Source organism: Piliocolobus tephrosceles, chromosome 14 (genome assembly GCF_002776525.5).
Source record: "Piliocolobus tephrosceles isolate RC106 chromosome 14, ASM277652v3, whole genome shotgun sequence".
In the NCBI taxonomy this organism is placed as follows: domain Eukaryota; kingdom Metazoa; phylum Chordata; class Mammalia; order Primates; family Cercopithecidae; genus Piliocolobus; species Piliocolobus tephrosceles.
In genome coordinates, this window is record NC_045447.1 from 79,727,874 (window position 1) to 79,751,452 (window position 23,579).

The 23,579-nt window shown below is 40.9% G+C and overlaps 1 protein-coding gene across 1 annotated transcript; it reads right to left on the minus strand.

Moving 5' to 3' along the window:
- Nucleotides 1-1,374: 1,374 nt before the first annotated feature.
- Nucleotides 1,375-13,683, minus strand: KCNV2 (potassium voltage-gated channel modifier subfamily V member 2). The gene is made up of 2 exons (XM_023213401.1): nt 11,834-13,683; nt 1,375-1,972 (listed from the first exon to the last, which is right to left on the minus strand). Exons 1-2 carry the CDS (start codon nt 13,187-13,189, stop codon nt 1,691-1,693), a joined length of 1,638 nt encoding a protein of 545 aa, XP_023069169.1. The 5' UTR covers nt 13,190-13,683; the 3' UTR covers nt 1,375-1,690.
- Between the last annotated feature and the right edge of the window lie 9,896 nt (nt 13,684-23,579).

The window sequence follows — 23,579 nt, forward strand, 5'->3', positions numbered from 1 at the left end:
AAAGTAATCCAATACCTTATTTCGGGATATATTAAATATTAAAGTAATATGCTACATATACAGCCCAAATTGCCTGTCATTGTAAGCAACTCTTCTTATTTTTTTCTCTCTCTGTTGCTTGAATCAGCAATTTATACTTATGACACAAGTATAGGTCCAGCCATGCCCTGAGACAAATTTGAGGGTCTGCATGGCAAGCTCCAGTTACAGGGCAATCTTTGTGTGCTCAGTTCCAAGGAGACTTTAATTCTCAACACTTCCATTTCCAGTAGTCCTAAGGAAGGAGAAAGAAATTAAGAGGAAAAGGTTACAGGGAGAGTAAAGACCAATTTCCTGTGGGCACTGGTTCTCTAATCCACCAGCAGTGACAGTGGAGGGCCACACTGATTTAATTCCTTTTGCCCACAGCAGTTGTTCAGAAGGTAGGATATTTTTTTTTTTCTTCCTTTCATGGAAAAGAGAGAGAAAAAGGAGGCCTGAGTTGGTGAGGACAGTATGGGGGTTCCTTTTAAAGGGGGAGGATTAGTACATTTAGGCATATTTCACAAGTCCAGTCTGGGGGCTCCCATATTAAATCTAGACAAGAGTTTCTCCAGTTTGACATTATTGATATTTTAGGTCAGATAATTCTTTGTTGCAGGGGCTGTCCTTTGCCTTGCAGGATGTTTAGCAACATCCTCAGCCCCTACTTCCTAGATGCCAGAAGTCCCCCTTATTGCCCCTCACAGTACTGGCAATCAAAACCATCTCTAGACATCAGATAGCCTCTAGGGAATGAATTTGCCTTTGAGAACCAATGGTCTAGAGATTTCATTAGATAACATCCACTTAAACCATTGTAATAGCTATCGTTTATCGAGCATTTACACACATCTATTATCCCGACTCATTTACAAGGTAGGTGGTTTTATTTATTTATTTATTTATTTATTTATTTATTTATTTATTTGTCTGTTTGTTTGTTTGAGACGGGGTCTTACTCTGTCATCCAGGCTGGAGTGCAGTGATGTGACTATAGCTTACTCTAACCTCAAACTCCTGGGCTCAAGTGATCTCACCTCAGTCTTCCAAGTAGCTGGGACTACAGGTGTGGGCCAGCACAGCCAGATAATTTTTAATAAGTTTTTGTAGAGGCAGGGTCTTACTGTGTTGCTCAGGCTGGCAAGGTAAGTATTACCTACATTTTACAGTTGAAGAAACTGAGGCTTAGAGTGTTAGAGGCACTTGCCCTAAACCATACAGCTGGGAGCTCTGGGATTGTAAGGTTGGTCTAACTCCAAAGCTTGTATAATTCCTGCTGTAACACTCCCTCTCTCTGGAAAGTTAAGAATTAACAAAAAAAAAAAAAAAAAAAAATTTTCTCAAGTCAACTTGAGTCCAAAAATGTTTATTGAGCTAGATGCCACGAAAAGCTACAAGAGAAATCTAAGCTGTTGTTCCTCTCAAGTTTTCAATATCAATGTCATTGAGAAGGTCAGATGTTTCACACAACACAGGGAAAGAGTACTGTGAGACATTCTGAGTTTGGGCCAAAATGAGCATTTCTAGAGGCAGAACTTTGTGAACTAAATGGCTTTTATGTATGTCTGCTTCACATTTCCTTTTTCTGTCAATCATAATTTTTTTGAAAAAAGAGAGCAATGAAGCCTTGAAGTTCATGGAATCTACCAGCCAGATGTCCTACAAAATATTAATTCTCTTGTCTTGGGGTGGGCTGTGGGTTGCTTGCAACCAAACATTCAGCTATCTTCTTTCTGGCTCTCTGCATGAAGTTCACCTTTCCCCTCTCCCTACGTATGGCGGTATACTCATAAGCCTTCAGCTTGCTGTAGTAATCAGAAAACTTGTTGTAGAGGATGGAAATGGGCATCCCGTTGAGAATGATCCCGAAAGCAATGCAGAGGAAGGCAAAAAACCTGCCCAGGTGGGTCTCTGGGTACATGTCTCCATAGCCCACGGTGGAGATGCTCACCTGTAGAGGAAGGAAAGCAGGATGGAATTGTTAGCACTAAGATCGGGGAGGAGAAGAAAGGCAGAGGAGCAGGCAGAGAAGTGTCCTCCCTGTGGGTGCACATGGGAAGTGTAATGGCTTCCCACGGAGCCTGCTTTAGGAGGTACCAGGAAGACTCCCTGTAGGACCTGTGTCATGAAAAAACAGAAGCTATGGATGGAGCTGAAAGACTTTGGCTGGAATCCTGACTATGACTCATGCATGTTTGAATGTAAGATATGGGAGGAGGTAATGCCTATTTGAAAGGGTTGTTGTAGAGAGCATTTAAAATAGTATGTTAAATTCCTGGTGTAGAACGTGCTCAGTAAATGATCTTTGCCTCCCTAACTCAGCTGGGACCAGCTTCAGGACAGGGGGTCCCTGGGTTTGCCTGTACACTGTATGTATTGGAAAAATCTTGGGCTTAGAACAGTCAGACCTGGGTTTAAGTCCTGACTCTGACCCTTTCCAGCTGAGTGACCTCGGGCAAAACCTTCAGACCCGCTCTCACTCTCTCTCTCTCTCTTTTGTTTTCATTTAAAACAGGAGACAACCATCTAACTCTCAGGATTCTTGTGCGGCTAAATAAGAAAATGAATATAATGCACTGAACATAGTACCAGGCATACAAAAGGCATGAAACTCCTCCATTGTCTTCCTCTCATCTTTAAAAGGAAGACAATTATAACACTTCCCAGTGTTGTTCTGTAGTTCAAATGAGAGACTTCACATGAAGGTGCTTTAATTGCAGATGTCTAGAGAAACACTCTCATTATTTTGTAAAGGGACTTTTGTAAGACATCATTCACCAAAAATATGTTCACCCCTGCATGAAATACTTCCCATTACTCTTGTCATACTGATTTAAATCCCACTAATTGGAGATTTATTTAGGTTAACAAGCTTCTGTTTTAAAATGCAGATACCCATGGGACTAGTTATCAGTTACCAGAGAAAACCCTGGGAAAATTCCTTGGGGACTGTTTTTTATGCCTCATGTACTCCCTCTGATCCCCAGAGTATTGGCTAAATTACTAGAAGCCTTTTAAGCGGAGCTGTTGCTCACAGTTGTAAACATTTTTGCATTGCACAACTCCAGGGGGCACTCTTTGCTTTGTGTATTTGGGTAGTTGTTGCCATAATTTTCCAGCAGACGGCAGTAAAGCATATGCTCATCTTGTTGATCCATGCTGAGGTGGCCCTTAGCTTAGTAGTGTAAATATTTTTGTTTTGATGATGTAAGGGTTAGTCTGAACCTAGAATAGTGCAGCTGATTGATTAGAATGAAATGGAGAAGTGAGCCAGCTGGACAAAACTGGGGGCACTGATAAGAACCACAGTTCCATCCAGCCCATGAAGAAAGGAAGGGTATCCCTCCTTTCTGGGGCTGCTGATGCACCTCCTCTCACTCAATGCTTTGTCTCTGGTGAGAGGTCGTGCAGCCTTTTTCTGCAGGGTCAGAATACAAGCAAGCATCCAAGAGAGGTAATATGGTGTAGACAAGCTGAAGGAAACAGGGACTACCTAGACTTGTGGGTCTGAATCCACTTCCCTGCTGAATAAGTTGGGCAGATCACCTAACTTCTCTTGGCCTCAGTTTCTACTTTTGACCTATGTGGCATCTACCTCACACAGTTGTTATAGGAATTGAAGGAGTGCCTGGCACAGGGTGTGTAAGCAATAATATTAGTATATATATCATGTAGGCCATCCCAGGGTCCCCCATCCTGAAGCTGGCCCCCACTGAGGAGAGGCAAAGACCAACATTTGTTGAGTGCACTCTACACCAGAAACTCTATATATGCTATGCTTATCAGACCCACAGGCTGTGGAAAGAAGCTCCTCCCCGACTCTGCCCTCTGGTTCCAGTAGAGAATCTCCTTTTCCCAACTTCTGGACCAAGGGGTGATGTGAGGCAGTGATAAAGTGAGATTGTGGGTTAATCTCAAAGTCCCCTTGGTTGCCTGAGTGGGTGTGTGTTTCTTGTCATTGACCACCCCAAAAGTAAAAGAACCCTAGGCCGATCTCTCTCTGGGTGTGTGAGCTGAACAATCACTTTCATTTGTCACTAACACCATCACTCACACGTCTGGATGAAAGTTTAGTCGACCTTCCCTGGAGGAGACCTAAAGGGAGTTTGGATTTAGGAGTGAATGGCAGGAAGAGATAGTTTAGAACAGCGGTCCCCAACCTTTTTGGCACCAGGGACCGGTTTTGTGGAAGACAATTTTTCCCATGGACAGGGTTGGGGGAGGGGATGGTTTCGGGATGAAATTGTTCCATCTCAGGTTGTCAGGTATTAGATTCTCATAAGGAGTAAGCAACCTAGATCCCTCGCATGTGCAGTTCCCACTCCTAATGCTGTGGCTGATCTGACAGGAGGCAGAACTCAGGCGGTAATGATTGATGGCCCGCCACTCATCTCCTGCTGGGTGACCAGGTTCCTAATAGGCCACAGACAAGTGCCAGTCCACAGTCCCAGGACTGGGGACCCCTGGTTTAGAACATGAGACATCCACGGAAGTCCAATGCAGAGGCCTTGGAGGAAACAAGTCACTTAAGGGTTCAGGACGGCAGGGATGGGAGAGGGCAGGAAGACACAGAGGAAGAAAATAATTAAGACAAACTGCTTATTTTCAACTTTTGATCATTCTGCACACTGGCTTTGCTTTACCCTTAAGCCAAACTTCTTTTTTTTTTTTTTTTTCTTTTTTTCGCTGAACTTTGAGTGAAAAGTCAAAAGTAAAGAGAATTGGCTTAAAGAAGAATAAATATTTGATGTGCATAATATGGTCCAAATATTTTTGTATATCTTCAATCTCTATTTTTAGAGAAAAGATCTCTTCTGCTAGGAGGCTATGTGTGACCAGTCCCCAATAATTTGTTCAAAATGTACAGTTAATTTATGTGTTGTCTATTTTGTGAATAATTTGACTCAACAAGTGATCTGTTTCTTGCCCCTTGGCTCCAGGAAGAACTCAGGATTCCTTGGCTTTGGGGAACATTTTCTCTACATTCCATAGGCCAAGCCGTTTCTCCCTAGATGGGAATTAAAAGTTGAAGGCCCCAGACTGACCCAAATGACCTCACAGAATGAGTTGTCACATTAGCAGGAGTTGGGTTTGGAAATGTGACTAAAATTTCCACGATCCATCTTAATATCCTGAAGAAAACTGGCTAGCTCAGCAACTCTCTGCAAATTGGAAACCTAACCATTCTGCTGTAAACATACATACTGTCCTTAGCTTTGGGTCCCAAAGCCAGAACGTGACCTTCCCCTGGCAGTTTACTCACTTAACAGCAAATCCTGGCCTGCCAAATATTATGAGGTTAAGCATCAAATTTTTCTCTAAAACTTCAGAATACTTGGATTTCTCATTTAACAAGGCAAGTTTGTTTCCCTCATAATGAACAAGGAATAGAATAAATCTTGGCACCCACTAGTACATGCATTCAGGAATTTATGATCCTAGGGAATAAAACTTATTTTTCAAAATAACACTTTGTTTTCCAAAGGAATTAGAGGTGGTGAAGGTGGACCTTTTTTGGATAAAATTATTATAAGCCTCAATACATGTTGTCCTTCAAAGGATTCAGCTTCAAAGGTTGTGCTTACTCATGCTATTGTTACAAGTATGTTTGGAATTCCTCTTTTGAATTATAATCTGCACAGTAGATTCAGTGGCAGCAAGCAGTCATATTCACCTTGATGGTTTACTCTAAGTGTCAATCTTAAACTATGAAGTGTCTTAACTATTTTAAAATATTGAATCTAGCCTTAAAAAGATAAAGATTTAGCAACATTACAAAGAAGCAAGTGGATGTGTCACAAACTCTGAAGGTAATTCCTCATGGAATTCAAAGAATGTCTTGATCAGTGGAAGCACTGTTAGAACAAGGTCATGGGTGACTACCTTCAAGAGAACAACAACTCTCATCTGTATATTACAGTTCTGACATGTTTGTAAATGGTACAATAAGGGGTAGGTGTGTACAGCTAAAGCAAAACCACAAATGTTAAGTTTGAGATCTATTAATCTATCCACAGAAAGGTGCACAGTAATGATGCTCTCCACATCCTCAGCCTCCTTGCATTTCTCCCTGCCCTCAACAATTCTGTCATGTTCCACTCACGTTATATAGGCTAACGTGAGGAACATACTTTAAAGACATAAAAGGAGACCACTCCAAAATTGGGAATCCATAAGATCAAAAGTAGTAACAATGCCTAAGAGCCTTTACCCTGTCTATAGCTCCTGTACTATTTCTGAAGGAGCTAGAACTCTACTACTTTCTGTGCCAGATATTTATATGTTGTCTCTCAGTCCCAAGCCTGACACCCTTCTGTATTTTATTCTATAATTCCAGAACTGGGAGTCTGCAAACTACATTTCCCAGATTCTCTTGCCCACTGTCTTCTAATTATATTCTGCCTATGAGAGACTGGAAGATGGTATGAGGACATAAGGGTCTCTGATCCTGCCTCTGGTTTCTGCTGTCATTCCTCCAATTGCAGCCAATAGCTATGGTTCAGGCATTTTTTGGCATTCCTGGCATCAGCCTCATTGTGCCAATTTAGGAGTCCCTGCAACAGCTACACAGAGGCCCCTCCCCTGGACTCTTAGCTTCTGGTAGCAATACCTTTTCCCATTTATTCTCCCAGTTCTAGGGCCAATAGCTATTCCCTGCAGTTATCAGTCTCTGGATTATCTCAGTTTTCTCTTTCTGCTTTTCCAGCCTTTTTTTTTTTTTTTTTTTTTTCCTTGTAGTCTTCTAACAACTGTCTATTTCCCTGTATTAAATTCCCTGTTTGAAATATTCACCTTGGTATCTGTTTTCCTGACTTCAACCTAATTTATTTTTCAAATGGGTTTCCTCAAAGCAATCAATGAACAAAAATAAAACAATTTCAGTGATCTTGTAAGTGCCACCTACTGGTAAGGTAATGAAAGCATACTTTAGGAAAACAAAGATGGGAACAAGGCTCTGGGACAAAATTATCTGGTGCCTCAACTAGAGATAAATCTTCCTTTTGAGAAGTTAGTTTTTGAAGGAATGTGTTCATGCTATAGTTTTCTATTTGGTTTCTACAGCTTTAACTTGCCCTGGAAAACTCAGAAGGAAAATGGTTCATTCAAAATCTACTTACTCTTTTCTACTTAAAAACATACCCACCCCTCCACCCCCCACCCCCAAAAGAAAGAAAAAAATGTGGTAATATGTTGAGGCTAAAAAAAAAAAAGAAAAAGAAAAAACCATACGCACAGAGGAGGCCAATGATTATAGCTTCATCATAGAGCCCATTGTTCTTGTTTAGCTGTGCCTTGCATTTCCTATCCCCAGGCGATCCAGAGAGCCCCAAGATGGCTGGAGCTGCTTTAGGCGTGGGCCTGTTTATCTGGACTCTCAGAAGTTCTCCCATGAGGGAACAGCTGACCTTTTTTGTATAGGCTCTTTTTATAGTCTCTTTCTTTTCCTCAGTAGAAGAAGAATCATTTCTGTTTTATTTTCTTCCCAAATGAATGTGGAAGCAAAGGTTATTGCTTCCATGTGATAAAGACTATCAACTAGTCAGGTATGGTAGCTTCTATTTATTTCAGACTTACTACAGGCTAGCAGTTTACATATGTTTCCTATTACATTAGTGCTCACAAATAACTTCCATTTGACAGATGAAAAAGAGAGGTCTATCTTACATCCTGATACATGAACATTTGTAGACATAAGTGTCCAGGAGGGATTTGTTTTGCAGCTGCAGGAGAATTCACGATAATGAAAATTACCGTATTTTTCTTAAATCCCTGACTTGCGTTACAGAGAAAGTTTGCAGGATCCTTGGCATAGAGAGAAGAAAGGTTACTAAAAGCAAGTCAGATTTGGCGTTGTCTGTAAGTACGAAAAATACATAAAAGAATGGATAAGAGAAACTCTGTAATGTGGGATGAATATTTCACAAAGGATACAGCCCCAGAATGGTGAAATAAAATGCCAGTTCTATTTTTCTTTATCTCATCTTAAAAGTTTCAATTTGTGAGTATATGTTTTCTGATATGTATAATATATTTGAGCAGTTACATATTACTGCAGGAGAAAGATTGCATTATTAGAACTAATTCTTTACATCTTTCTGTATCCAAGCTGTTTGCCATATAACTTTGCAGTGCCTTCCTATGGTGGGTGGGCTAAGCTGCCCTGCCCTTTGACTTGCAGCTTGGCCATGTGACTTACTCTGGCCAATGGGCTGAGCAAATGCCATGAACAGAAGCTTATGAAGTGTTTGCGTGATGCACCTTGCATTCTCTCTCTTATTCTTTGCCACAGCCATGGACTTGTGGCTGCTGGGGTCTGCTAGAGGAATGCAGAGGTCTGATAGTGGACTAGTCTCTCCCTTCATGCCAGCTGACCATCAGGCATGTGAATGAGTAACAACAGCCTCATGAAAGAGAAGAACCTTCTAGTTGAAATCAGAGTAAATGCTGACTTTTAAATTCATGAGCTAAATAAATGCTCGATGTTTTAAGCCATTGAGTTTCAGAATGGTTTGTGATGCATTATTATTATAGCAATAAATAACTTCTAATTTGTTCATAAATAAATACACATTTATCATGGGTATGTGCCCCAAATTTTAAAAAATAAGATACATGATCAATAAAATGCTTAGAAACCACTAGATCAGTTACTTTTAGGAATCCTCTTCTCAGACTGTCGTATCTGTTTAGTCAGGTTCATTTAGATGAGTCTCTTTTCATCTTTCAAACTTCATCTCAATGTCATCTTCTCCAATAAGGCTTCTCTGACTATCCCACTAAAGACAGACTGGACTGCCTTAACTACTCTCAGTCTTGTTGTCCCACACAAGCTATACCAATACCTGAAATTATTTATTATCTGTCTTTCTCCATTAGAATGTAAGCTCCACAAGAGAAAAAAACTTCATTGTTTTTTCTTCTCCTACCCTGTATCCCTAGTGTTTAGAATACTACTGGGCACATTGGAGGTGCTCAAAAACTTATTGCTCAATGAATGAATAAGGTGAATTTTTGTGGGTTACATGACATAATTGGTCCTAGTATTTTGTTTCTTTTCACTTTGCATCTACATATTGGAAACAAGACATTTTGTCCACATCATTTCAAAGTGTTCTTTTCTCTTTGCTCTACTGAGAATATGAACCTTTAGTCTGTATTATGCAGTGTAGTTAGAAGTATAGAGAAGAACTGGATTAATAACATATCAGTCCTGGGGAACAGAGCGGTCTTAGAATATTCAAGGGCAATTGCTCCCATTGTTTTCATAGATTAGTTTGGAAATAAATACAAATGATCAGTCTTTTGTCTAATTTATAATGAATTTTACAGGTATAAATAATTTTCAGAATAAAATGAACAAAGACCATTGGTAAATGATAAGGTTCATAAATGGGATGGTTGGAAAGTGCAGAATTTGGCCTGTGAAAATGGTGGCTGATAGAGATGATAGCTTCAAAAGGAAATTCATACAGATAAGAGCAATAGTTAGTAACATTTATTATTGATAACAACTGGTGATTCAATTTTTGTAAAACTTATAAAAAACATTGATTTTGAGTTAAATAATGCCACTTAAGGGATAATTTGAAAGGTTTAGACTTCATTGTACATTAAACAGATCAGAAATTTAAGTGAGATCAATGGGTATTCAGTTCAAAGAAAATTTACTGGTAAAAATACAACATGAGTAACATTATTCTTTATTATATTTAAATTAAAATTTTTTCTCTAGCCATATCCCTTTGAAAGTAACATAATTTTTATGAAAGTATTTGTTAATATACAAAAGGTTGAAAAACCTTTTGTGGGTTACAACTGCAGTATCAAAGAGCGTACTAGGTCTAGTGCCTACATGCACTAGCCTGTAAAGATGTTTAGATGAACAGAACTTTGACTCTCAGGTGCTGTATCATATCATCAGCGTGTGGATTTACTCTTCTGCTTTCCTGCTTTAGTCACCTCCAAAGTAAATGTCATTTGCTGGGGACAAATCATCGACCATGAGCCTCATCTGTACACATGGTTTATCTACTATGGGGATGACCTTTCATCACTTGGAATATGATCAGAGAAGCAGAATTTGGCTAGCTCATTCAGAAGAGCCTTGTGTCATCCTGCCACTGAAGAAAGCTCACATATCCTCTATACATATGAGCTCCCTGCTTTCAAGGGAAGGAAGAGTCACTGAACTGCATACTTTTCCATGTCCAACCCCCCTTTTAGAGGTGAGAAAGCAGAACAGCAAGTGAGTGATTGAGGTTTCACAGTTAATTATTCAGAGTCATGGTTGATTATTGGCAGATCTGGGACTAGAATCAGGTTTTCCGTGTGTGTGTGTGTGTGTGTGTGTGTGTTTTAAGACAGAGTTTCGTTCCTGTTGCCCAGGCTGGAGTGCAATGGCACAATCTCAGCTCACTGCAACCTCCGCCTCCCAGGTTCAAGTGATTCTCCTGCCTCAGCCTCTGAAGTAGCTGGGATTACAGCCATGCGCCACCACACCCGCCTAATTTTTTTGTATTTTTAGTAGAGATGGGGTTTCTCCATGTTGGTCAGGCTGGTCTCGAACTCCTGATGGGGTGATCTGCCCATCTCAGCCTCCCAAAGTGCTGGGATTACAGGTGTGAGCCACTGTGCCAGGCCTAGAATCAGGTTTTCTAAATCTTACATCAAGCTACATTGCACTGTCAGTGGCCTTGGGCTTGTGTGTCTCAGAAGTGCATACCAGACTGTGGGTTATGACATATACAATGTTAATATTGAAAATATCTACCTTCTGACACGGGAAAACTGTCTATATTTGCTTAATGTCTTTAAAGGTATTACAATCTACTTTTAAGAAGGAAACTAAGGAAACTATACATTCAATTCTTTCCTTCATATATGCCAACTTATTCATTGATCTGAGAAGACCTGATTAACATTTATTTCCAGGGGTTCAGCTACCATAGCTCAAAATACAGATATTTGAGTAAATAGGACAAGTTATAAAAAGGCAAAGGCCAAAGAAAACAATGACAAAAAATAACTATTATACTAACTGTACAAATTCAGCAATGCATGCAAAGAACTAAAACTTGAAAGAGACAGTGCTTAGGTGTGGGAAAGGCATGGATTTTGCGGTTGGACAGGCCTGAGTTTCAGTTCTGGCTTTGCCACCTCTAGTTGTGTGTCCACACTCAAACTCTCTGTACTTCAATTTCACTAACTGTAAGATGGGGCAATAATTCTGGGTCCTGAAAGAGCTTTAGGTAAGTTAGAGCAAGTTTCAGTTTGAGATGCTTCTTTCCACACTCAGATTTAACTGGAACCAGAGGTGGTGGGGTTTCAGTTAGGATCGACATGGTTCAGCCAAGTCTTACCTCCTTCTCTGCATAAATCTACAGTTTCTTTCAAAACCTGAAGCCATTTCTGCTTGTCCCCTTAAACAAAAATGGTCATAACCATCTCACAAGGCTGTGATGCCAAAATGAGGTAAGCTTTGTAAACCATTTAGGACACTGGATGTTCAATAAATGGTAAATAACAGTAACAATGACAAATCTTCTTAAAATCTATCTTTCAAAGGTTTAAAGACTAAATTAGATTTGGAGATTCTACGACTAAGTCAAATTCAGTTACTTACTGAACCTCCGGGATTGTCTTTCCAACACTTTGACATCCACTGCCGTTTTGTTAACTGTATGCAGCAATTGGGGGTGAAGAGGAAGAAGGGGATCAGAAGCCAGAGCCTGGTGGCTGACAACCAGGGAAGGGAGGAGCAGCCCACTGGGCTGGGGAAGAGGATGGGAAAGCCCAGGGCCAAGGTACTCACCGCGGCCCACCACCAGGAGTGGGGGATGGTGGTGAAGTTGGTGCTGGGCACATCGTGCTCCACAGAGTAGACGGCTGCGGAGAAAGTGAAGATGCCCATGGCGATGAAGAGCAGCAGGCAGCCCACCTGCTGGTAGCACTGGCGCAGCGTGAAGCCGAAGGCGCGCAGTCCGGTGGAGTGGCGCGCCAGCTTGAGGATGCGGAAGATGCGCATGAGGCGCATGACACGCAACACCTGACCCACCTTACCCACGCTGCCCACCGTCTGGCCGCGTTGGTGGTCCTCGCCCGTGAAGCACTCGAGCAGCAGCTGAAGGTAGAGCGGCAGGATGGCCACCAGGTCCACCAGGTTGAGGGCGCTGCGCGCGAAGCGCCTCAGGTCGGGTGTGGAGGCGAGGCGCAGCAGGTACTCGAGCGTGAAGAAGCCTATGCACAGCATCTCCACGTGCTCCAGGATGGACCGCAGGTCTGGGCCGCCCTCGTCCTGCTCCGAGTGCTGCTGCATCTCCTCGACGGTGTTGAGCGCCAGCGCTACCACGGAGACGAGTACGAAGATGCTGGAGGCCACCCCAATGGCCTTGGCGGCCACCGAGGAGAACGGCTTCTCCATGAGGTTCCAGAGACGGCGCCGCTGCGGCCCGTAGAAGCGCATGTCGCGGAAGAGCTCCTCTGCCTCCTCCACCTGCGCCTGGGCGCGCAACTCGCGCTGGATCTTGAGCTGTTCGCTCAGCTCATCGCGCCGCTCCTCGAAGCAAATGCGGCAGCAGCGCGGCGTGTACTTGAGCCGCACACCCCAGTAGCCCAGCTCCTCCAGGAAGCAGCGTGGACACAGCTCGTCAAGCACCAGCAGCACCCCGGACAAGTAGAAATTGTAGACCAGCTGGAAGACGGCTGGGTCGCGGTCGAAGAAGTATTCGTCTGTCTGCTCCTCGTAGTCGTCGCACAGGCTTAGCTGGCGGCTGCGGCTGGTGGAGGTGGCCAGACGACCTAGGCGCGTCTTGGGGAAGCTGGCCAGCTCGCAGTAGTCCAGTTGGTAGCTGTGGCCGCCCACATTCACATTCAGCGTGGACAACAGGGCCGGAAGGTCGCTGGGGCCTTCAGGCTTGGCGGTGGTGACCTCCTCTGCCCGCCGGTCCTCCTCTGCCAGGTCATCCTTACACTGGTCCTCCTCCTCCCCATCTTCGTCTTCCTCGATGTAGTAGTTATAGTTGCCCTCTGTCCAGCCTTGGATGCTGGCCTGGGAGCCAGAACGGGCCCCCAGGGAGCAAACGCTCCTGCGGTGTTGGCTGCCCTCATTCTCCGTGGTGTTCCAGGGCTTGTAGCTCCAGGACCGTCTCCTCTCGCTCTGTTTCAGCATGGCTGCGGAAAGTAGACTCCTTGCTTTTTCCTCCTGGTTGTCCTAGAGGCCCTAACCTGCTCACTGCCTCTAGAAGGATAGATCACGTGGCCTGCACTGTCTTAGAGAGGCCAGCCTGGACCAGCACACCTAGGGGCCCAGATATTGCCACCGGAGCTGCCCCTCCTCAGGTCCTGGGCAGGCCAGCCCAGCCTGCAGGGTCTGAACTCAGTCAGCTGTTGACTGCTCTAATCTTGCTGATTGGGAAGAAGCAAGTGTTAGGAGGGATTTAGAACCTCTTAGCCCATTTCCTCCCCCACTCCCTTGACCCTGTGACGTAGAGGACGATTATATGGTCTTAAATCTCTAAAGAATCAGAAGAAGGCAGCGATTATTGCTAATAAAAATGTCAGTCAACCTTGCTTTTAGGAAGTGCTCAGTGTGTGTGTGCTGAGATGAAATCAACTGAAATAGCTTTAGAATACAGATGCCTGTGTCTTCAACTTCATGGTTGAGACGGTAGCCTCTGCCCTAGGTAAACTCACCAATAGCAGGGATGACAAATAGCAACAGAGCAAAGCTGACTTCATGACAAGTCAGTTTCCCTCTCAGCATAACTCTTTGTTTAGAGCATATAAGATCTAAAGCCATCTCCTTTTTGTCCATTCACATGGTCACATTTTTTTTTTTCAAATGAATTCTCCCTGGGTCACTGCTCTGAAGTCCAGTCAGATCTTTAAGTCAGCTTCAGATTCTCTCTCTCTCCTTTTTGTCTCATCCCTTTCTCTTAAAGAATAGGGATGTTTCAAGAATTCTACCTTGAATTCCAGGAATAGTAGGAAGATGTTTTAGGGCCTCGCAATTCTGCTCAACTGTATTCGGTCATATTTAAAGGGAGCCTGACTTCCACCCAAAAAAAGGGTCTTTTTCATCCTTCAAAACATCACTTAAAAAAAAATCCCTTTTCATGATTAAGGCACCGTGCAAATGCTGGATATGCAAACATGATGGACACACAGTTGTAGCACTCGAAGAACTCCTGGGGATATAAACATGCAAGGATAACAAAAGATGCCCTAAAAAATACTGGGGGGGCAGAGAAGTGGGAGGGATTTGCTTTGAGCAGGGAATAGGTTTTTTGATTCAATTTCTTTTGCATAGCTAATACAAATTCATGATAAAAAATTTTTTTAAGGTAGAAAGGCATATTACAGTAGAAAGTTTGTGTGTTTCCCAACCATAATTTCAAGCCATCACGTGTACCTCAAGGAAGCAACCACTATTACTACCTTTTGGCCATCCTTCCAGAAATATTCTAAACATATACAAGCATCCATCATGTCAATACCTTTATCCATCATGTCAATACCTCTTCATTATTAATAGAAATCATAGAATGCTATATACTTTGCCTTTTCCAGTTGACTGTATAAAAGATGTTTTCATATTTGAACACAAAAATCTACCTTATTTTAAAAATAGCCACTGAGCAGTCTCCTAATAACAGACATTCAGGATGTTTCTACCTTTGCTTTTATAGACAATTATGCAACAAATACCTTTTATGTATAACACTTTACACACGTTCAAGATACATGAAGGATAAATTCTTAGAGGTGAGATTACTAGGTCAAACATTGTACATTTGTAATTTTGATTAGTAGTGCCAAATTTCTCTCCATAAAAGTTTTACCAATTTACACTTCACCATCAATGGTTGAGAATGTCTTATCACACTTTTTGAACTCTACAATTTTATAAGTGAAAATGATGTGTGGATTAATTTGTGTTTCTTAAAAATGTGATTGAACTTTTTCATGTGATTAAAAGCTATTTCTTTTTCTGGGAACTGTTCATCTACTTTGCCTATATTTTCCATTGAATTGTTTACATTTTTCTTATTGATTTGCAGGAGAGCTTAATATATTAAGAAAAAAAGCCCCTTTACTTGTGATATGGATTGCAAATTTTTTTTTCAGTTTTTCCTTTGATATTTTTCCCATGTAAAAATCTTTATTTTATGACTTCTAGGTGTTGTATATTATTAGAAAAGGCTTCAGCTCTCTGTAATTAAAAATTTTCTTTTTATAGTTTTTAACATCAGAAATTAATTTTGATGTAAAGAGTGAAATAGGAGCCTAACAACTTTATTTTCCAAGCTTTTATCCAGATGTTTCAACACATTAATTGCATAATCCATCATTTCCTCACTGATTTGTGGTACTATCTTTGTCACTTAGTTGAGTTTTAACTATGCTTCAAAGTTGTTGAGATGGGTAACATTACGAGGTCTGCATCTGCTAGCGTAGAATTCACTTATGTTGTTTAGCCTGCAATAGGCCTCAGACCTATAAGCTTATGGTAAAGCTTCTTACCAGGCTTAGCCTTTAAGTTCCTAAATGTATTTCGAGCATTCTCTTTTTGGTATACAATATTGATGTTGTTTTGCTAGCCACACACTTAACTGCTTTCTAAGTCTATCTTTTCTTTATATTGTGCTGGGTACTGCTATAATAGATTTTGCATGTTGTATAAATTCACCTTTTCTCTTCAGAACCAATTATACTATTATAAAAAGTAAAGTCTGGGTGCAGTGGCTCATGCCTGTAATCCTAGCACTTTGGGAGGCCGAGGTAGGTGGATCACTTGAGGTAAGGAGTTTGAGACCAGCCTGATCAATGTGATGAAACCCTATCTCTACTAAAAATACAAAAACTAGCCAGGCTGGATGTGCTGGCAGGTGCCTGTAATCCCAGCTACTCAGAAGGCTGACACAGAAGAATTGCTTGAACCTGGGAGACAGGTTGCAGTGAGCCGAGATCACGCTGCTGTACTCTGTCTCAAAAAAAAAAAAAAAAAAAAGTAAAAAAAAGTAAAAGTATCACCATTTTCATATTTTTATCTTCTTCTTTTTCAATTGAAATAATATACTACTTTTTTTTTTTTTTTTGAGACAGAGTCTCACTGTGTTGCCCAGGCTGGAGTGCAGTGGCATGATCTCCGCTCACTGCAACCTCTGCCTCCTGGGTTCAAGCAATTCTTCTGCCTCAGCTTCCCAAGTAGCTGGGATTACAGGTACCCGCCAGCATGCCCAGCTAATTTTTGTATTTTCAGTAGAAATGGGGTTTCACCATGTTAGCCGGGCTGGTCCCCAACTCCTGACCTCAGATGATCCACCCACCTTGGTCTCCCAAAATGCTGGAATTACAGGCATGAACCACCACGCCCAACCCATATACTACTACTTATCCAAACTTTCAACACTCTCAAGGCTTTTACACTTAAAAACTATGGAGATAGTAATGTTTGTATGGCATCTAGAAGCTAAGCACAAACACCACATTCATATAGTAGATTGAGGAATATTACCTTGGTAGACCATACTTAAGTGACTGTTACACCCCTGGTATGAGTAGTTGCTTGGATTTTGCCCTGATGTATATGCATGTAAGTGTAACATTAGATGAGTATACACATATGTAGACACAGTTTCTAATAAAACTGTCCCCAACAATGGTTGATTCATAATGTGGAAAGCACCCGCTTTCTTTTTTTTAAATTTTATTTTACTTTAAGTTCCAGGATACAAGTGCAGAACATGTAGGATTATTACATAGGTATACATGTGCCATGGTGCCTTGCTGCACCTATCAACCTGTCATCTAAGTTTTAAGCCCCGCATGTATTAGTTATTTGTCCTAACGCTCTCCCTCCCCTCACCCCTCATTCTGACTGACCACAGTGTGTGTCGTTCCCCTCCCTGTGTCCATGTGTTCTCATTGTTCAGCTCCCAATTATGAGTGAGAACATGTGATGTTTGTTTTTCTATTCCTGTCTTAGTTTGCTGAGGATGATGGCTTTCAACTTCATCCATGTCCCTGCAAAGGACATAGTCTTATTCCTTTTTATGGCTGCGTAGTATTCCATGAGAAAGCACCCTCTTTCTGAATGCATTTTAAGAATCAGTCGAGCAGACTGCAAGGGAGACCTGCACAGGGTGGAAAGTAGGACTGGATGACCTTCATGTCCCCTTCTTGCCTTTAAATTACTTAGATTCTAAGTCTTTGCTTGATAATCCATTGGTCTTGAATTCTCTTCCAACCTTCTTCTTAAATCTTTGGCCTCCAAAAGTCAACTCAGACATTGTCTTTCTCTTTCAGTGATTCTTCTCTGACATCGCTGTGTTTCTCCAAGGTGAATCAGCTGTGCCATCTCAGTGTATTCTTTTAAGATAGGATATACAACTAGCTTACGACATGAGACACTTGTTTTAACTAAGAGTGATTAATTTTTTTTCTCTAAAAGTTATGTAAGTGCATTGTAGAAAAATTTAAAAATAGAAACCAGAATGCCAACAATTGATACAATATTAAATAGTAAATAGAATGTCCAGATACTGTTATGTTAATGTTTACACCAATCCTATAGTATAGGTGCTATTATTAATCCTCTTTTACAGATGAGAAAACAGATACAAGTGCCTGTTTTACAATAGCTTGGCTAGAATGTCATTATTATTATTATTATTATTTGTTAATTGATAGGTGGAAGTTGCATTATATTTTTGCTTTAACCAACTCTATATTAGTGATTTATTTATATGTTCCTCATCTCCTCTGAAGTCTTTAAGGGAAAGGATGATTTTGTCTCTGTGGTCCCAGCACTAAGAAGGGGGTCTAGTATGGTAGCAGATTTAAAAAAAGTATTAAAAGGATATGCAAAATCTTACCATATGACTTCTTACAACCTTCTTACAAGCATGTGGGTCTACCATTATCTTAACATAAAAAGTTAAAGAATATTATTCTGCATTGACATAACCCCAGTCACCACTTTGAAGGAAAGAAAACAAATAACTTTGGGGAACAAACAGTGGCTGGGATTTATAGAGATTTTCCTTGTTGACAGAGATTTACAGGCAGCATAGTACAGTAAAAGAACACTGGAATGCAAACAGACTTGATTTTGTATTCTAGTTACAAAGTTTGGGCAAATTACTTAGCCTCTTTTAGGCTCTGTTTTCACATCAATAAAATGGGTTACTGGAACATCTACTAATATAAAAAGAGAATACTTCTCTACTTTATTTTTCCCTGGTCTATGCCCAAACCTTGGCATATAAAAAGTACTCCTCTTGAATTAATTTTCGTATAAGGAGTAAGGAAAGGATCCAGTTTCAGATTTCTACTTATGGCTAGCCAATTTTCCCAGCACCATTTATTACATAGGGAATCCTTTCCCCATTTCTTGTTTTTCTCAGGTTTGTCAAAGATCAGATGGCTGTAGATGTGTGGTATTATTCCTGAGGACTCTGTTCTGTTCCATTGATCTATATCTCTGTTTTGGTACCAGTACCATGCTGTTTTGGTTACTGTAACCTTGTAGTACAGTTTGAAGTCAGGTAGCATGATGCCTCCAGCTTTGTTCTTTTGACTTAGGATTGTCTTGGCAATGCGGGCTCTTTTTTGGTTCCATATGAACTTTAAAGCAGTTTTTTCCAATTCTGTGAAGAAACTCATTGGTAGTTTGATGGGGATGGCATGGAATCTATAAATTACCTTGGGCAGTATGGCCATTTTCACGATATTGATTCTTCCTATCCATGAGCATGGTATGTTCTTCCATTTGTTTGTGTCCTCTTTTATTTCACTGAGCAGTGGTTTGTAATTCTCCTTGAAGAGGTCCTTTACATCCCTTGTAAGTTGGATTCCTAGGTATTTTATTCTCTTTGAAGCAATTGTGAATGGAAGTTCATTCATGATTTGGCTCTCTGTTTGTCTGTTACTGGTGTATAAGAATTCTTGTGATTTTTGCACATTAATTTTGTATCCTGAGACTTTGCTGAAGTTGCTTATCAGCTTAAGGAGATTTTGGGCTGAGACAATGGGGTTTTCTAAATATACAATCATGTCATCTGCAAACAGGGACAATTTGACTTCTTCTTTTCCTAACTGAATACCCTTGATTTCTTTCTCTTGCCTGATTGCCCTAGCCAGAACTTCCAACACTATGTTGAATAGGAGTGGTGAGAGAGGGCATCCCTGTCTTGTGCCAGTTTTCAAAGGGAATGCTTCCAGTTTTTGCCTTAAATGTTAGACCTAATACCATAAAAACCCTAGAAGAAAACCTAGGTAATACCATTCAGGACATAGGCATGGGCAAGGACTTCATGTCTAAAACACCAAAAGCAACGGCAACAAAAGCCAAAATTGACAAATGGGATCTAATTAAACTAAAGAGCTTCCGCATAGCAAAAGAAACTACCATCAGAGTGAACAGGCAACCTACAGAATGGGAGAAAATTTTTGCAATCTACTCATATGACAAAGGGCTAATATCCAGAACCTACAGAGAACTCAAACAAATTTACAAGAAAAAAACAAACAACCCCATCAAAAAGTGGGCAAGGGATATGAACAGACATTTCTCAAAAGAAGACATGCATACAGCCAACAGACACATGAAAAAATGCTCGTCATCACTGGCCATCAGAGAAATGCAAATCAAAACCACAATCAGATACTATCTCACACCAGTTAGAATGGCAATCATTAAAAAGTCAGGAAACAACAGGTGTTGGAGAGGATGTGGAGAAATAGGAACACTTTTACACTGTTGGTGGGATTGTAAACTAGTTCAATCATTATGGAAAACAGTATGGCAATTCCTCAAGGATCTAGAACTAGAAATACCATATGACCCAGCCATTCCATTACTGGGTATATACCCAAAGGATTATAAATCATGCTGCTATAAAGACACATGCACATATATGTTCATTGCGTCACTATTCACAATAGCAAAGACTTGGAATCAACCCAAATGTCCATCAGTGACAGACTGGATTAAGAAGATGTGGCACATATACACCATGGAATACTATTGCAGCCATAGAAAAGGATGAGTTTGCGTCCTTTGTAGGGACATGGATGCAGCTGGAAACCATCATTCTCAGCAAACTATCGCAAGAACAGAAAACCAAACACCGCATGTTCTCACTCATAGGTGGGAACTGAACAATGAGCTCACTTGGACTCGGAAAGGGGAACATCACACACAGGAGCCTATTATGGGGAGGGAGGAGGGATTGCATTGGGAGTTATACCTGATGTAAAGGACGAGTTGATGGGTGTTGATGAGTTGATGGGTGCAGCACACCAACATGGCACAAGTATACATATGTAACAAACCTGCATGTTATGCACATGTACCCTAGAACTTAAAGTATAACAATAATAATAAATAATAAAAAAATAAAAAAAGACAATTGCATCCTGTGCCAGGGACGATACCCACAGTACTCAAAGAGTGTTTTAAACTAATTCCAAAAAATATACTAAGTTTGTTTTCTGTTAAAAAAAAAAAAAAAAGTACTCCTCAAAAGATAGTCATCTCTCCCTCATCTAGCCACCTTCTATACCCCAATTCCTGACTCTACACCTATAACACACAAATAAGTTCATTTTTATTACCTGTAGAGTTTCTTAGCACAGAAATAATGATTATATTCTTACTCCACCATTAACATTAATTCCTTTATGTGAAGGCAGCACTGACTGATAGAATTTTCTGTGTGGATGGTAATGTTCTTATGGCTTCAAACATGGCAAGTACCACAGAGGAATGGAATTTTAAATTCAATTTAATTTTAATTAATACATATTAATTAAATCAATATGTATATTAATACAATTAATTTATATATAGAGAGAGAGCGACAGCATCTGGCTCTGTCACCCATGCTGGAATGCAGGGCACAATCTTAACTCACTGCAACCTCCACCTGCTGAACTCAAGCCATCTTCCCACCTCACCCTCCCAAGGAGCCAGGACTATAGGTGCGGCCACCATGCCTGGCTAATGTTTTTGTTTTTGTAGAGATTAGATTTCACTATGTTGTCCAGGCTGATCTCAAACTCTTGAGCTGTAGCGATCTACCCGCTTTGGCCTCCCAGAATGCTGGGACTACAGGCATGAGCGCCCGCACCTGGCCTTAATTAATTTATATTTAAATTTGAACAGTCACATGTGGCTAGTGGCTACCATGTTGGACAGGGCAGTGTTAAGCTATCAACTGCGTCCAGATCCATCTCTTTTAAATACACAGGGTTCTTAAACCTCTTAATCAACTGAGTTTGCCAGCATAACCTGGCCTGCTACTTCTGAGACTAACAAGGAATGTGACAGGGAGGAAAGAATTTTGATAAAATGAATAGGATGATGGGACAGGATTGAGAAGCATGAGCAAGTAGAGAGCAGGCTTGGGATGGGGGCATTGCGATATGGATTCAGGATGGCTTGGGGAGAGTGATATTAAAAGAGTCCAACTAAGGCAAATGGTAGGAATAGCAAGAGTACTGAAAACAAACAAGTTTGCAAATTTACTCAGACCTAGTTCTGAAAGGCAGAGGGAGAGAGGGAGACAGAAGGGAACTTTGGCATTTACTTGGGAAAGTGCATTTCCTTTAGGGCCTTTGAAAGTAAATGACTAAGATTGTAATTGTAAAATGGGAAGTTGAAATAAATAGCTGGATAATTGATAGTCAAAAATAAATTATTCTAAAAAGCACAACAATCTCCCCACTCTCAATAAAGGAAAAAAGAGTAGGTCTTTCCCACCCCCCCACCCCCAAAGCCTCTGTTAAGTCTGATAAATTTCTTCTAGTAATTGAATTATTTGTTCACCTCCTCTTTACATTTGCCTGTCTCCCCATAGGTGAGATGTGGAACAAATGGGAGCAGCAATTGATTGCAGAGTGTCCTATTCGGCTGAAATTCTTGCTGACTAAATTAAAGTTGTCTGTGAGTTTAGAAAAAGGAAGAGTAAATGATGGGAGAAGAGGAGGCTGTAACTAAGCACTCTTTTTATCAATGTCTTGTAATCAAGCTTAAATCTGGAGGGTGCATCCGTTTTCCCAAAGCACATCCATCCACTTTAATTCACTTTTCAAAAGATGAAGAACCTGAGACTTAAAGATGTGGGTTTTCAGCCTGCTGATCTGGATCTGGGACACATGTATCTGCCTCTCTGGGCACCTTTCTCTTCTCTGGACTGTGGTAACTGAACATGAAGCCCCTATTGATATGCCCCTCACTTAGAAAATCTTGACTTTTATTACTGGTCTTTATTTATTGCTCCTCCTAAACATATATGGACTATCTTTCAACATGGTTCTTTTTGTTCTTTTTGCCCCAGCTGATGAAACAGATCTTGCCATCTGTTTTGCCATCTTGGAAGTGGATGCAGGCTAATTCAACAAGTAGGTGTACCTGCTTGTACTGCCTGCACAGCGTTGTGCTATTTTCAAGCTGGCAGTGACCCAGGGTTACCTAGTTCCACTGCTCACTTTAGGAATAAAGAAACTGAGGTGTCAGATAGGTCAGGCGACTAGGCCCAAATCTCACAGATAGGTAAGTTAGTAGCACCTAACTCACTCTACTCTAGAACCCTTTCTAACTCCAGGTTAGTGCCCTTTTCTTCTAACTTGATATTGTTTCTGCTTCCTTGAATGCATTTTCCACTTTGAAGTTGTATCTATGCGGAACAAGCAAGTTATAGATTTAGGGGGAATGTTTTTGAGCAATTTAAATATCAGATCCTGGCATTTAAAAAAGAGTTGAGATCAGTTATCCAAACTAATTGCCTTCACAGATCTAATTTTGCGGAAGATTTCTGCTCCCCATTTTCTGTTGCCTACATAGTCTCGATTGAATGTCACACACCTTTCCTAAACAATATGTTATCTTCTATCCAACCCAGAACTTTGCTTATTTTCTGTTGGGGCACAGCCTCATTGACTTTTAAAAGTTTAGTCTTGTATAATTTGACATTGCTTTGCATCTAACCTCCTTTGGTTTCCTTGTGTTCTCTCTTGGTCTCTGGGTCTTGGTGTGTTTCCGCTTCCTCTGCTATGAGCAATGAGGTTCTCTCTAACCATGCCTCCAGAAGAGCAGAAATAAGATGCCTGAGTGCTGTATTTGATGCAGAGAGAAAGCATTTGCAGATAATGCTTTCACTCAAAGGACTTTTTTTCACCTCAAAATTTGCATTCAAAAGCTCTACCAAGGAAGGGAAATATGACGGAGATTATGGAACATCTGCTCTGACGCTGGAATTACTGCAATGATGAGGGCTCCCTGGAGTAGGGGTGACAGGAGCCAGATGATGCTCCTGAGGAGATTTGCCGATTTCAAAAGTGGCATCTGTGAAAACCTAGTAAGAATATAAGGAATGTGCTTGAACAGATGGTATGTGTAGAACATTGGAACAGAATCATTCTCTGAATCTTTTAAGGATTAATAAATATGATGAAGGAAAAGGATTGCAAAAGATTAATGATGACTCAATTATATTATACAAATTTCCTATGCAGTTTTACTCCAAAAGCTGTTTTTTTTTTTTTGTTTTTGT